Here is a 17,110-nt window from a genome sequence, read left to right as displayed (position 1 = left end):
CGGCCCCGGCCCCGTAAAATTACCCCGAAGTTCCTGCGGTGGAAACGGGCCTATAGAGACAGACAACCATTCACACTCACATTCACACCTACGGACAATTTGGAGTCATCAATTAACCTGCATGTCTTTGGTCTGTGGGAGGAAGCTGAAGCACCCTGAGGAAACCATACAGTTTGAAAACGAGGCGCGGCTCCAACTAGAAAACAATGTTTTGATGCATTGGATGTGCTGAATGTGCATATTAAGGCAGTACAGGAGGAGGTGCACATTAATAATCCTTCAGGACTGTAACATGTTTAACCCAAACAATGTGTCATGTGACTGCAGTTGGTTCAGATCCAGGTCGGAACACCTTCTCACCACAAACGAATCGCACCAGAGTTTGTTTGTAACCGGACTGAGACCACCTCTTCAAGAAGGTCTCGGTCCGGTTGTTTTGGTGCACACCTGAGTGTGATTGCTGTGTTCACACCTGCGCAAACAAACCGCACTTAGGGGGCAAACGAACTTGAGTTCAATTGAACTGGACCAAATGGTACTATTTTTTACTTAACACAAGTTCTTTTAACACAGCTGTATTTCTAACATGGCAACTTGAACCACTCACAAGGGCCTATTCTCCACCCAGCTTTGGTGCAACCACACAGCCTTCACAGTCCATATTTACTCCCCTGTTGAGTTGTAACAGTGCTCATCCTGAGAAAAGACGATTTAGGCGTTTTAGAAATATCCACCTCAAAAGGAAGTTTCAAGTTTACAAAGCAGCCTTCAGATCACACAGACTGCTCTCTCTCAACTTCCTGTCTTGTTCAGGACCAGATGCACTGATATATTCTTAACTGACACTTCTGCAGATGCTTTGTTGCTTCACTGGACCATATCATCTGCAACAGACTCTGATGTAACAAGGCCAAAGGTTGTTTCACCTGCTTGGAGACAGAAATGAGAACAATACATTTCAGCAGCTGGTATCCAGATGCCCTTTTTAGTTATAATGTTGTCTTTACGGCTAGTGCAAGACAAGACTTTTTTTCTTAAACTACTCAAGTAGGATTACCCTGAATTCTGAAGCATTATTTCTTGTATTTGCACCCTGCTGCACAACAGTTTCCCTTGGGATAAATACAGTTCTTATCTTTTGTTCCTTCAGTTGAACTTGCCTCAAAGATCCTGGTGATTTCAGTGTTAAAAGAAACACCTTGAAAGGGAAAGAAAAGCCTTTGTGTTGTACTCATGCAGTGACTCTGCTGGTGTTGGGCGACCTTCTCTTTTCAGAGTGTGGTGTCTGAAAGTCTGTACCCAGCCACTGCACTGGTGAGCAACAGAAATGTGATTACAGAGGAACAGGCAGCTTAAATACAATTTAATGTTTATATGATCCAGAAAGAACAGCCAGTCACCGGCCACATGTTGTTTTTGAAACTGTGGAATATCATTAATCAAAAGAAACACACTTTTATAAAATATATAGAGTACCATACTGGTTGTACCATACTGGGCAGGTCAGAGACAAAGGCTCTTGGGCACAGATATGCAAAAGGCCCCAGCACCTCTCCTACAGAGGAACAAGACACAGACTTTGTGGTGATTTTGTGTCTCTTTATGCATTTTTGATGGTTTTGTGTCTTTCTGTAGTCATTTTACATTTCTTTGAAGTCATTTTGTGTGTCTTTGAGGTAATTTTACGTCTTATGTTTATGTATTTTGGTTGATTGCATCTGTTTGTAGATGTTTTATGTCTCTTTTCGCCTGTTTTTGTAGTTATTTTGTGAGCTTTTGCAGTTCCTCTCTTTCTGTTTGTGGTCATTTTAAAGGTTGACTTATTAGTAATCTATCCATGGTTGTACCTTACACACTAATCTTTCAAGACAGATTCTGCAATTTACATTGTAGAATCTGTCGGCAGCCCTGTGTGAAAGACGACTACAGAGGGGGGGAGGGCGGCGCTTTGAGTTTGAACAATGCTGCGCTTTAGCCAATCACAATGGAGGGGGCGTGGTCGAGACGTGCAGGTGTCCCCAGGAAATGTGTACCTACAGAAACAGCAAGCTTCACATCCATAGCGACCGCTCCACCCAAAACGCCGTCTCGTCAACGTGAATTTTTTTTTTTTTCCAGCGGATGTCTTAGTTACAACATGATTGAGCTAACTGGAGTAGTTTCATGTCGTATCCGACAACGGGAGGCTTATTACAGATGACGTCCTGATGTTAGCTTTGCTAACTGTCCCTGTCAGCTGCAGCCACTGATGCTTTCTAGACATCGTGATTTCCCATAACTGAATAAATACCACACATAGCAACACAAAACTGCTTTGCTAGCTCAATCATATTGTAACTAAGATATCCGCTGGAAAAAATATTTTTTTCACGGACCGTTTATTGAGTTATTACCTTATTTTTATACAGTCTGTGGTTATTACAGACACCGCTAATGGCTAATGTTAACAGCTAACGGTTAGCCCAGCTAATCTACAATAACCATGTTATTAATTACAAAACGTGCACACAGAAATAGTAACGTTTGTTCAGTCATTGTGTTTATAGACCTAACAAACATCAGATTAGTCTAAACAGTGATATAGTGACGTGAAAAATGTGATATATAGCTAAACTCTGCTGGTTTTCTACCCAAGTATTTGTAAACAACACGGCGATTCCCTGGGGGCACCGCCGGAAGTGAAGGGCGTGAGCGATCGCCGAAACCCCTGCACTTCCGTTAGTCGAAAAACTCTGGGCTGTGCCTCCAGAGGTAAAGGAAGAAAAAAAACAAAGGTTTTTTGTTTGTTTTTTTACCGATGGATTTCCAGATTGCTTACACACTGACGTTCCTTTGTTGTAGTAAATATAGTTTTAAATAGTATTTCTGTAGCTGTAAATTACTCACGTTTACACCCAAGGCAAAACAACGCATGGTGTAGCCCAACTGTCATCGCTAGTTTCAGAATGATGTGGCTGTTATTTTCACAGCCTTGGGCCCAAATTGTGTAAACAGCATATGTACTTGCACCAAGCAGCAACGTCAAAGGCTAAAAAAATGAAGCCATACAGAAGTGCCAAAAACTGCAGTTCCTCAAATGGCCACTTGAGGCTGGCTCCAGAGAAGATAAATGCCCATAGACCCCCATGTTTACAGCGTAAATAAACATGTTTACAGTCTGGTACAAAATTGGTTTTGGTCTCTATAGCTTATTTCAACATTCATGATAACTTGTCTGTTTATATTTTATTAAGGTTCAAAGTTACGCATATTTACGGCAGGGCTGCTTGAGTGATGGGCTGTCTGCGAGGCGTCGCTAGTCTTTTATGAGTCAGGTCCCCCCCTCGCTCCTCCATAGCTCCATCCCGTCATCAAATATGGTCACTTCTCTCTACAAAAAATAAAGATGGCGATGGTGTAAATGCTGAACTCAAGGAATCAGGATGGCAGTCCACAAACCAAAGGGTGAAGCCATGGTAGCTATGTCCATTTCTTGTGCAGTCTATGACGTGCACTGTGTGGCAATCGGTGTGTAGGTGCATTATTGGTGTATTGCCACTGTCTAAACAGCAGAAAGCAACTCCGTCATTAACCAACAGAAACCTAGTCTAAAGTCACAATTGTGCAGACAGTACTCTCCTCCTATTAAAGTGTGCATTATGATAGTAAGCTGCACCTACACAGGCAGGTTCTCAACGTGCGCACACACTGTTTGTTACACACACAAAGACGCACAGATGGGTTGTGGGTGAGTAATATAATACATCATTAATGAGGAAAATATTAATGACATTCTCTGAATTGTGAACGTAGCAAAGAGCAGAGCAGAGCTGCTGCCTGACTTCACATTAAGAGAGACACTGCGCTTTTATGCCTTACTTTGCGCCCAGATTATACGCCGCTTAAGTAGCAGAAGTGGAGTTGGACATGCCCTCAATGTTCTTGCACCATGCACTTAGACCAGGCTATACATTATTTAAATACAATCCATTGTCTTCTTTAAGTGCTTTGTGCATCGACTCTACAGAGTGTGCAACTGCTTTGGTCTATTAAAAGACTCCAGGTGAAACCCGGAAAGTTAGCACGTAACATGGCCACTGTACCAGACATCCTGTAATGTCTGCTGACAGTGATGACCTAAAAGCGTCCCTTGAACTGGCTTTCATGACATGATAATGTGACCTTCATCTCAGGTAGTTTGGAAAGCTTTTTTGCATTGAAGCTAAAGTTAGCAATTTAAATCACAGTGTGTGTCACTTTGTGTGTGTGTGTGTGTGTGTGTGTGTGTGTGTATGGTGAGGGGATCGGATGAGGATTTGAAATGCCACGGCCAATGCTATGCCTGCTTAAATCTGCACCCCACCTCAGCATCCACAGTGGTCACAATGGTCTCTGTTTGCTACACTGTGATGGCTTTTGGCTTAAAAATTAGTTTCTGTGTGACTCATCTCCGGAGAATTTTTGGAGACAAGCAGACCTAATGCTGAAACCACAGGCAAGAGCTATACATAACCCAGCACCTCTCAACCACAGCTTCACAGTCTCACTCAGCTCACCAGCAAACATCATTTATAAACTGTGTCTGCGGCTTTCCGTGAAACATGATATCAGAACACCTGTTTGGTTTAAAGATTAACTTAACTGTATCTTGTTCCTCTTTACCTTCATTTATATGTGGTTATTATGTACTGTAATGGTACACCAAAAAATACACTGTGAAGTGGGTTGAGTTACACTCCATGTGGCAGGCTGTAATCTAAAATGTTACCAATATTTTTGGGTATAGGGAGGTTTGGAGACGCTCACTAACATCTTGGTGTGTCTGGGCCGACTTCAAAGAACTAGCGGCAACGTAAGCTGACTTTTCCGTAGCCTCACATTGCTGTGTCTGGGCCAGAAAGTTGCACATGAACACACTGTAAAAATTACAGCCAACAACGCCACCTGTTTGAGAAGAAAGAACTCTACACCAGTAGACGGCAGTACTCTGTATTGGTCATACAAAAAAGGAAACTGGAAGACTGACAGGACAGATTCAAGATGCTAGTTAGCCAGTTAGCACATAAACAACACAATCCAATATTGAAAGAACAGAGCATATTTATCAAGCACCAGTGATCAATAACACAAACCATCTGGAAACGTTTTCCCTAAAGATCTCAGTGGCTAAAGAAAAGTAATCTTAACTTATGTAACAAGTTTGTTTTGGCCTCACTCCGCCTTGACTTAAGCCTTTTGTTTACTTTCCTCACTTCCATTTCTTCTTACATGCACGGAGCTATACCGCCAATAGGTGGGATTTTATTTATCGACAGGCTCTGCTGGCTCCGACGCAGATTCAACATGCTCAATCAGCTGAATCAACCCAAAAAAGCCAATTCAGTCCGACAAAGGCAGACAAAGTCCAAGGTTGCAGGACACACTGCAAAGAATAGGGCAACAGTGGCTCACCGATGCCCCAACATTGCTGGACAGCTGACTGTCAAGGTCTTAATAAGGATTGTAAATCAGCATTCTGCATAACATGCATGTGCGGTATTTGTGGGCTGAAAATTATAAAATCATTTGCAAGATTTGTAAATTTGAGGGTACAAATCAGTTCTTTGTAATAATATCTGTTTCTAGTAATTCATCACAAATAATCTATCTATCCATCCATCCATCCATCCATCCATCCATCTATCTAATTTATGGAGAGACGACTTTGGAAATAGCAGAAATCTTAAACTGCACCTCATAGAGCACCTCACACAGCAGCTGCACATTTTCTCCTCTGCTCATTTCTTGTCTGAGAAGGAAACAGGCCGATTTTGCCAGGGACCTAAATTACTAACTTCATTAAGTGCACCTGCAGTCATTTGAAACTGGCAGCACTGAGACATTAGTAAAGGTGGTCAGACAGAAATCTTGCTTGCTGTGTACTCGGTACTGGTGAGAAATGGTGCAGTTAATTCCAGACCTGAAATGTCACCTCTGCTTTTCCATGTTTTCTGTCGTATATATAATGTTACAGTGTCGAATGTTCATATTAAACATGGGCAACGTTTCAAGTACTGAGGTGAACATATTAGAGCAACCCCTGTGAGCAAAAAGGTCAGGCTTCAGACTGCTCTGAATACTCTGTTTCTAATGTTTTCTTTATCTACTTTGGCTACAAGATGACGTCTTTAAATGGTTTTCTGCTTGCTGTCGCTGTTCCATCACTGCAAGTGTTTACAATACATACACTGATACATGTAGCTACATGCTAACGTCAGGGAAACCTGTTATCTTGGTAGCTGTTGTTGGTAGTTTCTCCCCAGTTTCAGATAAGATTCCTGCTGGAACATGTCTGGTTGTAAAGATTTTGGTTTAGTAGCTTTTATTGGTGATTATTCAAGACATGATGTGCTGTTCTTCTTAGTTAAGAGTCATTCCTTGGCTGCAATTTCACTGCTACATGTAGCTACATGCTAACATCAGGGAAACATGTAATCAGTGTTGCTGGTGTTATTAATTTCTCCCAAATTTCAGATCAGATTCCTACTCTTTATATCTCTGGTTGTGTTAAGAAGCTTTTACTGGTGATATTTCACAGTAGAAAGTGTCACTATTATCTTTTACAGTCATTCCCCAGCTGTAATGATGCAGGGATGCGGGAAACCTGGAGATGTTGTCCAATCAGAGCAGACTAACCTTTTTTTTTGGGAGGGAGTTTAAAGAGACAGGCGCTAAAATGGAGCGTTTCAGACTGAGGGTGAAGACAAGTGTTCCAGCACAGACAGTATGAGGAAAATAAAGTGATCTTTAAACATTACAGCATGTAAACACGTTCTAGTAGAAACCCCCAAAGTATAACCCTAAAAATGAGCATGATAAGTCCCTTTAACATTGAGTCGTATTTGACATATATACAAATATATCTAATTGCTGATTTTGTGTAATGAAGCCAATTTTCCTTTGAAATAATAAAGCAACAGTGGTCATAGTGTTGTTGACCTTGTACAGTACAGCATATGATGCAGATTAGATCAGATTAATTCTAGCATTTGTCTGTATGGGACTGATTTTAATTCACTTCATCTGAACCTGCATAAATGTGCATAAATAAGCTTTATCATTACTGCTATGGGGGCAAAATGTCAAGTTCTCTGAATGTGCAGATGATCTGGACATTACGCTGACATGATCCTTCAACACAATGACCTACATATCTTGTACGTATATCTTGTATTCAGATTAAATGTACCTTGCTTCACAAGCTATCTGTGACGTACTCTGTTGAGATAATTATGACGTTGTCTATTCTCTGACATGCACTGAATTATCAGCTGTCAGTTTATATTGTTCAGCTCTGCATAATCAGCCTGGATTCTGTGTGACTTTTATTGTCCCATGGTCTCAGTGTTTCAGAGATGTGTCACTCTCTAAGAATTCGGGAGAAAACACTAAATTCAAGATTTGTGTAGTCACGTGCAGGGCTGCAACTATTGATTGTTTGCATCATGAGTTAATCTGCTGATTATTTTCTCGATTGATCGGTTTATCGTTTGGTTTAAAAAATATCAGAAAACAATATCTTCTCATCAGAAATCTTCAAATGTCTTTTGTTTGACCATCAGTCCAGTACCCAAATTTAATGTATTAAGGTCAAGGTAACCAGCAAAGTCTCATATTTGAGAACCTGTAATCATCAACTTTGTGCACTTTTGCCTGAAAAATGACTGAAACAATTGCACAAGCATCCTCACTGAAGTTCTACAACCATCAGTACCAGCCTTCACTTATCCCTTTATTTGACATATCCTATTTATTAACCCCTTGCCATAATAAATGATGGCATTGTACATTTCTGCAAACCACAGTTACATTACATTTGTACATTATATAGCGGATACTTTACGTTTCTTTACATTTCAACAATGCTGTGGTTAACGTGGTTAGATTTAGGCACAAAAAACACTTGGTTATGGTTAGGAAAAGATCATGTTGGAGCTTAAAATACTTGGCTTTGGTGTCACAATACCAGCAGAAAATGAAGCAATGTGTGGGTAAAAAACAACTGCTTTTGTGGCACTATCCTGGCAGCAAATGCAGTGATGTCTCAGTAAAAAACAACCACTTTTTGTGGCACTATACCAGCAAGAAACTCAGCAATGTCTTGTAAAAAACAACTGCTTTTTGTGGCACTATCCCTGGTAGAAACACAGTGACCGGTCGCCAAAAAACACACACATTTGGTGGCTAAAAAGCTGCTGGAAATGCAGCAATGACTTCCTTAATGAAAAACAAAAAAACAACAACAATGTTGTTTGTTGATCTTGAACAGTGGTCTACAGTCCATCTCGTCTAGGTGTCACAACATCCACCGTCCCCTCCACCTCCAGATGACAAAGTACACAAATGTTACATATTTGTGGTTTGCAGAAATGTACAATGTCATTTGACATTTTCTTCTGGTGTAAAATTGGACTCATCTTCCATTTCTACTAGCAGCTAAGGAAACCTGCCATCTGACACCTATTTCTCTTGTGTCTCTCCCTCCAGCAACCTCACAGCATCGTCCAGCGCCGTCTGCTGGAAGGAAACATCACGCGGCTGCGAGGGGAGGCCCGGGACCCCAACGCCAGGGTTCGCTCCCCGCTGGCTGACACCAAGGACGGACCCGCTGACACCGAGGAGAGGAGCGAGAGCACTGCAGACGACTCCACAGAGGAGAGGGAGTCTCTGGAGGAGAGCGAGAGGAGCTTACGATCGGACGAAGAGGACGACAGCAGCGAAGCCGGAGCCAGACAGACAGCTGAGAAGAGCGAGGGCACGGACAGCTCGACCCTCCTCACAGCTCTGGTTGTTCAATGCAAGGTAACGCACCATGAGCGTACTCTGCCTACTCCTCACTCACATTCAATGCTTTGACACTTTCTACTACTGCATACAAACTGACAACAAGAGACGATACAAAGACAGCTTCACTCTGCTCCAATGACTCATCTTTTAATGCCCACTCTTCATTTATTCTCTCTTTGCGAGACATTAAAAGCTCGGCAGGACCCAGCGGCTGTCTGGTTTGAGCAGAAAAACAGATAACTGAGTAATAGTGAGTGAGGGTCCAACCAGGTTAACACGTCCACTCCGGTCCCGCTGGATTAAATGTAGGTTACAGGGATAACAAGAGCACAAAGGGCCTGAAATACACAAACTGTGTGGGCTGCAGGACAAAAACAAGGAACACAATACACCTTAAATGTTGTGCAATAACTTAGTGAAACCCATGCAGTGACCAACAGCTAATTCTCACTGTCTCTGCTGTGACCTCCCATTGGCCTGGTTTTACGTTGAGCTTTCAGCTGCTCGCTGCAGATTTGTCCAAAGTGTGCGTTGGTAACTCTTCAGTCGACAACACAGCAATATGTACAAATCAGTGGTTGCTGACGTTGCACACCAGTGAGCAAAGGAATTGGTGCATGACCAAGCTGACACTCTGTACGAGCTGCAATCAATGAAGGCAAAAATACCTATTTAAGATTTATGAGTTTAGAAGAGGGGCAAGACGGACAAAACTTAACTGAGATGTACTGAGTCTTTGTCCCTAGTTTGAGGTCTAGCACTTGATCCTACATTTCCCATAATTCAGCTCAATAGTGTTTTAGTTAGACCTGAGGGTGAAACTAAAGCAGGGTTTATACTTGTACTTAAGCTCTATGCAGACCCTACGCTGTAGCCTACGCAGGTGGCCTACGCTGTTGTGAGCATTTATACTTGTGCGGTGGTGTGTCTGTGTCACTCTGCAGTTACACATCCAAAATACTAGTTGGCGGTGGAGGTTTCTGTGAAGTTTAGTTGATTCAAAACACACATTAAACATGGCTTAATAGAGACAATTTCAAACACAAGTACACAAATCAGCTTCACTATAACTCGCAGCATTCACAGACAAACACTTGTCTTTATCTGGACACATTTTCCCCACAAATACAACATGCTAATGTTATTAGCACAAGCCTAAGGCATTTTACATTGTATAAATTAGCCTAGTGGCTAGCAGACTTTTCCTCTTCTCATATGAAGCCAGGCACAACAGCAACATTTAACAAAGGTAACGGCACATAATTTGGCTCCATTACAACTCACAAGGTTCACTGACAAAACAACTGTCTTATACTAAACACGTTTTCCAAACAAATACAACATGCTAACGTTATTAGCACAAGCCTATGGCATTTTACATTGTATAAATTAGCCTAGCGACGAGCAGACATTTCCTCTGCTCATATGAAGCCAGGATAAATCACACACAAGACTTTAAATGCTATTTTTGTCTTCACAATTTATTGTTTCTTATCTGTGAAATTAAAGTAAATAAAAGCTTCGTTTCCACTGAGGGAAATGGTTTCAGCTTACAGAAATAGACAGGAGGTCTGCGTCACTGTGATGTGTAGTTACATTTCTGGGGAGGTGCACGTTAGATATGTAGCTACACCTGGCTTCTCCTCTGATACCCCTTGTTTCGCCAGAGTGTTATGCTAACGATACGGAAAGCCCTGCTGCAAGCTCATGGGATTGTTTTTTTTAGGTTTGTGATGTCACAAACCCTGGCTGACAGAATCTGTGTTTTTGTTAGACTGCAGTGTTTCCCACAGATTCATAATCTAAAGAAAAAGCAGGTTGTTTAAAAGTTCTTTGAGTGGCAGCGGTGCTATAAAGCACCTCAACTTACACAAAGCGCCGCTGAACAACCCACATTTTTCTATGTTTAAAAACTTGAATAAATAATGAAAATGAGTTTCATTTTTTTAACTAAATTCTCCATTAAATCTAATCAAGGACAAAGACAGTAGCTATATTGGTGCCAGTATTAAATACGTAACCTATATCCAGGGGGTAAAGGGCAAATATTTTTGTCATTCTCTTATTAGACAGAAATACAGCCCTGTACGACACCAAGGACGAAGCCATTTTTTATCCTTGTAAGAAATCAATACAATGATCAAACAACTGCTACTCCCTGTGGTGTTAAAAGTATGTAGCACAGCTTCTGCGACTGTGACTGTATTTCAAATTAGTCGTCCACTTCAGACTGCTCCGGGAGATTCAGCGTTTTCCCCTATTACTCATTGCGCTCTTCTCGGTTTTACCATCAACTTATTAAATGCAAAGTGTTCCTCAGTTACTCATTCTGCAGCTATTTTTAAACTTTAGGATTTTCTGCACCGTCGGGACTGAGACAAAGGAGCAGGTTTGTGGCCCTGCTGATAAGCTGATGTGCCTGTGAGGACAAAGGAGGCTGAGCTCAGTCTGTACAGAGTGTGAGGGATCAAAACAAGGCTCATGGAAACTGAACTTGTTTATGTCCAAGGGGGGGAAAATATCCCGGGGTCAAGTGGATAAGGTATTGATTTATTACAGAGATGACGGGGAGAGAAAGATATACAGACAAGTTCTCGGAAACCAGGACTGGTGCTGGACAGTAAAAACCACAGTAAATGTTATAACATTTCAAAACATAAGGCAGCTATTTCTGACTTAAGTAGACTTTTAATAGAGACCTCTTAAGTAACCTCTCCTCCACTAGCATATTCAGGTTTTATTATTATTGGCGCCGTTGTTGCAAAGACAACCAGATCTCTTTCGGTTTTCCTCAGAGACGACCAACAACACAAGACACTGCATTTTGTTTTCCACAGTTCATTTCTAGGGATAGTTACTGCAAAGAACTTCTATTTGGTTTAGGCAACAAAACTTTATGGTTATGGTTAGGAAAGATCATGCTTGACGCTAAGAAATACCCGGCTTATAGTGGCACAAACACGGCTAGAAAGGAATCTGCGTGTTGCTAAAAGAACATCTGGCTTTGGGCTCCACAAACGCCACAATCAATGTTGTTGGTCTTGAATACCGGTCTCCTGGGTCAAAGTCTGGAGTTTGTTTAAGTCGTATTCAGTTTTTCTTCATACTTTTATGTCTGAGGAAAATGTTGATTTCCCAACTGCTTCACCTTTTTCTTCTGTTATTACAGTTTTGTGTTTCCTGCATTATATATCCTGCTCGCTAGCTTGCTAAATTGTTACCTTTGGTGGCTTTTAGACACCGACAGTTGTGTCCATGTTGCTGTTGTCTGGCAGTAGTAGTGTTGTCACGATACCAAAATCTTTTTTTCGGTACCAATACCAATATGAATTTTGATACTTTTCGATACTCTTCGGTACTTTTCCTAAGGAAAAGTCCTTTTGGCTACAAACCTTTAGAACAATAAATAGTAGGGGTGTAACGGTACCAAAAAATCATGGTTTGGTAAGTACCTCGTTACGGACGTCACAGTTTGGTAACTCAAATGTTCCACCAAGTTTGTGTTGTCTCCTGGTAACTCAAATGTTCCACCAAGTTTGTGTTGTCTCCCTTTGCGAGGCAGACTTTCTCTTGTCTTCTTTCACATACGCCAGCTGCGAATGTTGATACAGGTGTTGTCATACACACCACTTGTGCAATCTGTGCTCCAAATGGAACAAGGAAGGCGTTTGTGTGCATAAATGAATTAAACAAATGAATGAATTGAATCAATTTAAAAAGTACCGGTATTTTCCAAATGCAGTATAGTACCGTTTGGAATGCTCTAGTACCACGGTACTATTTTAGTACCGGTATACCGTGCAACACTAGGCAGTAGTGCTCTCACGACTTAAACACTAAACGCATATTGTGCCCACGACTTACCACGAGCTCACAAGTTTCATTTGAAGGTAGCATTTCCACTTTAAACTTAAAGTGTTTTACTTAAAAGGTAAAAATAAGTCTTGAGAAGAGTAACACCTGCATAATGCGTCCAAAATACAATTCTATTTAAATAGACAATGCTTTTATCCAATCAGGTCTTTTCCAGGTTAAACTGTAATAAAATGGTGGCCATATCCATATATTTATACAAGTAGGCAGATAGGTACTCTGCTAACAGTTTAATTATCCAACCTGTGATAACAATTCAACAAGTATACAACAAAAACTCAATTAAAAGCACATATATCCCGAAGACGATACAGCGACCATATTAGCATTGTGAGGATGCATTCTCCAGCTGATCCGGAAGGTTTTTTGAAGAGTTTATTTACCTTTAAAAAGTAGGAGAATTTTTCCAACACATGAAGGAACCCTTCATCCTTCAGTTTATCAGGAAAAAAAGTCATTAAAACTAGAGTTCATCTTTCGAGGCGATCACACCAGCTGTGCTATAGCAATCTGCAACTTCAAATGAATGTGGGCCTGGGGCGTAATGTGGGGGGGCTAATGGCCACTTCTGAACTAGGGCTGCATGATATGCACAAATGATCATATTTCAATTAGTTTTGACAGATACTGCGAATGAGATATGAGTCAAGATTTAAGTGGAAATGGTTTCACTTTATTTTACTGAAAAAAATACCTAAAAATGAAATGATGTGAATTTTGCTGGGGTCTGTACCAAACAAGTACGTTCCCTTATGTCTGGAATATGATTTGTAGGCTGAGACGTCACAATGCTTCAGTAATGATGGTATTTTGTGCCACATTTTAAAATATATATATTTTAAATGTATATATGCTTATTGCTTTTTAGAGCATAGAAAAAAACATTATGTTCCTATGTTACATAGGAAAAACTAAGCCAACAGGCATAGCACATCGTATGTAACAGCGGCCACAGTCAGAGTGATTAGTACAAAGTAGTAGTAGTAAAAATTATGTATACAGAAAACAAAAAATATACACAGCAAGGTGCTTCATCTAAAACATATTACCTCTATCCTCATTATAGAATTGTTATAGTCTCTCCAGATGTGATGTGTTTGCCATTTCATTTAACCATAAATCACATGTGGGTACAGAGGCCGTCTTCCACACTCGTAAAATCAACCATCCCAAATAAAACAGCCATTTTTTGGTATTTGCTAGCAGAGGATAAGAATCTAGTCGCTCCAAGGACAGCTATGAGTGGATCAGGTTCCAAAAACTTCCCAAAAGCCTCAGAAAAACAGTGAAAATATTCTTCCAATATGTATAAAATTTACTGCATGACCTGAAAGCATGTTCTAAATAGCTAATTGTAGATTTATAGCGGTTACAGACAGGTGATTAATTGTGCAGCCCTATTCTTAACTTCCTAGCCCTTCTCTTGGACCATTCCCATCTTTGAACTCAGCCTTCACTGTAATCTCAGCTACACACCATCGACGTTTTGCGACTGCATCTTGCACGGTTGTGACACTACTGCTGGTAAAGTGCTCAAAACCATTTCAGGGTTAGGTAGTCCGGCTGTCATGGCTGGTAATCACCAAAATTAAAGATACATGCATTTCATTGGACAGGAAGGGTATGAAAAAGTTTTAATCTGAGAAGTAACTAAAGCTGTCATTTAAGTATAGTGAAGTAAAAGTATCTCTGAGATGGAACAGAGTAGAAGAATAAAAGTTGGATAATAATACATTTTATTTAAAAAGCGCCTTTCTCAACACTCAAGGACACTTACAGAGCATTAAAAACACAATTAAAATCACAATTAAAATAAATAAAAACAACAGACAAGAGTGACACAAAGTAAAAATGGATAATGTGGGATAAAAGTACCTTGAATTTGTTCTTAAGTATAACATTTGCAAATATTAAAATAAATCTCATGTTTTTGTCTGCTCTGTAATTGTGGTTTGGAGCCAGTGTGTAGTCGTCCGTCCTTTTATTAATACTGACTTCCAACAGCTTTGCACTTACATGTGGAGTGAATATAACTGTGCTCCATTCTGTGTGTTTAAAATTATTGCATTTTCAAAAATCCACCCGTCCCTATTAACTTTCTCCTGACATTAGTATTCATAGCTTGTCAAGGTCTGCCTGCGAGGACTTAAACCCTGTTTCATAAATATATCACAACTTCACTAAAATACCAAGAACGCTGCTGATTCTTGAGCTGCAGTTTCTCTGAAAGAAAAATCATAAAAACAGAATAACAATGAAGGAGCGCAGAGGACTGTAGCTGGGATTGATTTGCTTTGATAATGGAAAATATCTAATTTATACATGGTGTGAAACACAGCTATCAGTGCGGGGGTGGTTCCAGCATACTGCTTATCTTATATGCATGCAGAGCCACCATATGTCTTGAATGAATTCTTTGTTCTATCCACAAACATATCTGTACTCATGCACACGTTGCATTCATCAGCTGAGAGGATGCTGAATAGAAAAAAGCCATTACAGACAACAGTTCCTATAAACCATCACAATCTGCTGCACCGTAGAGTTTCCTCTGCCTCCCATGCAACATGTCTCAGTGACATGAAGTGCCCCGCAGGCAACAGACAACTGAGAGATGCAGAAGAAGAGAAATGACAGTGGAGATTAGGACAAGCTGCCTGTTAGTGTTACTACTGTGAAACTCCAGCTGGAGTGATGGGAGACGTCTGATTAAGGAATAGACGTTTTGTCAATACACTTATTCGTTTTTTTAAGCGAAAAGTTAGTTGAGATGATAACGCTCTCATCTGTCTGCTAGACATGAAGCTACAGCCTGGAGACGTTAGCTTAGCTTAGCATAAAGACTGGATCCATCAAGGGGAAATAAGAGTGCTCCAGGGATGACATTTCCCTGTAGGCCTACACAGAGGTTAGCATCACCCTGGTTCCCTCGACAAAATGCCTTTGGGAGTTCTTAATTGGATTTTGGATTATTGCAGAAAATAAGCTCTGTGGCAAACAAATGTTTATGACACGCGCACGTTTTGTTCAGCAAGATAATCTGCACTAATGAACATCACTCATGTGTTCTGAGGCCGACATGCAATCACCAGAAGTAAAAAGCTAACATTAGGCAATAAACTGCACCACCTTAGCTTGACTTCACATCCATACCACATGTAGGCTGTAACCATCTTCGACGTGATGATGTTCTACTGTCTCATTCAGCCACTTGTTAACAACCACTTTTTTAAAAACATATAATTGCTTCAAAATTCACGGGTGGAGTATTTACTGACGTATTTTATGTCGTAGAACAAAACATGAAAGTCTCTTAAGCTTGTGTTAACTACAGACATTATTTCAGGCATCTGACCAAAAACGTATACAAAAAACTCATTGACTTCAAGACGAGGGAACTGGAAGCAGTAAAATGCTAACTCGCTTCTGGGTTTTAGGCTAATTCCCGGGACACTGTACAGTTAGCAGTTTTTACGCTTTAGCTAAAATTAAATAAACAATATACAGTGTGCTAATTAGTGAGCTGTAGAGATGCTGGTGTTTTTCTAAACTTTGAGCCAAACCAGGCTAGCTGTTCTGTTAGCTACAGTAAGCTAAGCCAATGGTGTGCTCTTTAGGAAATTTATCGGGAACCTCAACTGGAAAGTCCCCTGAAGTTGGATTTCCGACTCAGAAATTCGGAGGAACTTAACCAAACTCCGACCTACTGGAACGTGGTCAACTGGGGTGCGACGTCTATCCAAGCGCTAACTTCTGAAGCAAATACAACACAGCACATCTGTCTCCTGTAGCTTTACATTTGACTGACAAACATGAGAATGATATTAATCTTCTCTTGGCAATGAAAAGTCAGTAAGTGTATTTTCCAAAATGTCGACTGTGACTTTAATAATTGCTTATTCTTGGCCATGTTGAGGCAGTGGAAACAAGCTGATATGTCAAAGTTGTTAGCATACAGTTGCTAATATATATCCAGCGGATATAAAGCAACTTCAGCATTCATTTGGAGTCGTGTTTGTGTTCACCTGTGGATGAACGTCCAATATTCACTCTCTTTTTGCTTTGTTTTTGGTCTCCACCAACTCCTGAGGGAAATATCTCTCTTTAGCTTCTGAATGCTCCACTGTGTTCACCAGCTAGTTGCTTATTGTATCTGTCTGCTGTTTGCTGTTTTTATGGGCCCCCAGAAGGCGCGCTGGGCTTTGAAACCAATTTTTTATGGTGTCTTAAATGGAAATTTCGGTTTATTTCAACCCGTCTCCTATCATCCTAAATTTGTTTCAAGTGACTACTGACATAAAAATAATAGTTAGCATGTTAGCCGTTAGCCTAGATACAGCTGGGGCGCATAGTAGCGTTAGACCTGTTAAAACGTAAGTGAACAGGCAACCTTCAAGTGCAAAGTTAGTCCACTAAACAAGCTTTTTTTCCA

General features: G+C 40.6%; 1 protein-coding gene across 1 annotated transcript in view; it reads left to right on the top strand.

Annotated features, from left to right (window-relative positions):
* nrip2 (nuclear receptor interacting protein 2) overlaps nucleotides 1-17,110 on the top strand; it is an 82,220-nt gene that overhangs the window by 32,208 nt on the left and 32,902 nt on the right. The window contains exon 2 of the mRNA XM_050036848.1: nucleotides 8,506-8,820. Within this exon, the coding sequence (XP_049892805.1) occupies nucleotides 8,506-8,820 (315 nt within the window). The remainder of the gene's footprint in view (nucleotides 1-8,505; nucleotides 8,821-17,110) is intronic.

Source organism: Epinephelus moara, chromosome 23 (assembly GCF_006386435.1).
Source record: "Epinephelus moara isolate mb chromosome 23, YSFRI_EMoa_1.0, whole genome shotgun sequence".
In the NCBI taxonomy this organism is placed as follows: Eukaryota; Metazoa; Chordata; class Actinopteri; order Perciformes; family Serranidae; genus Epinephelus; species Epinephelus moara.
Note: the sequence above shows the minus strand (reverse complement) of the source record. Positions and strands in the feature narration are given on the sequence as shown.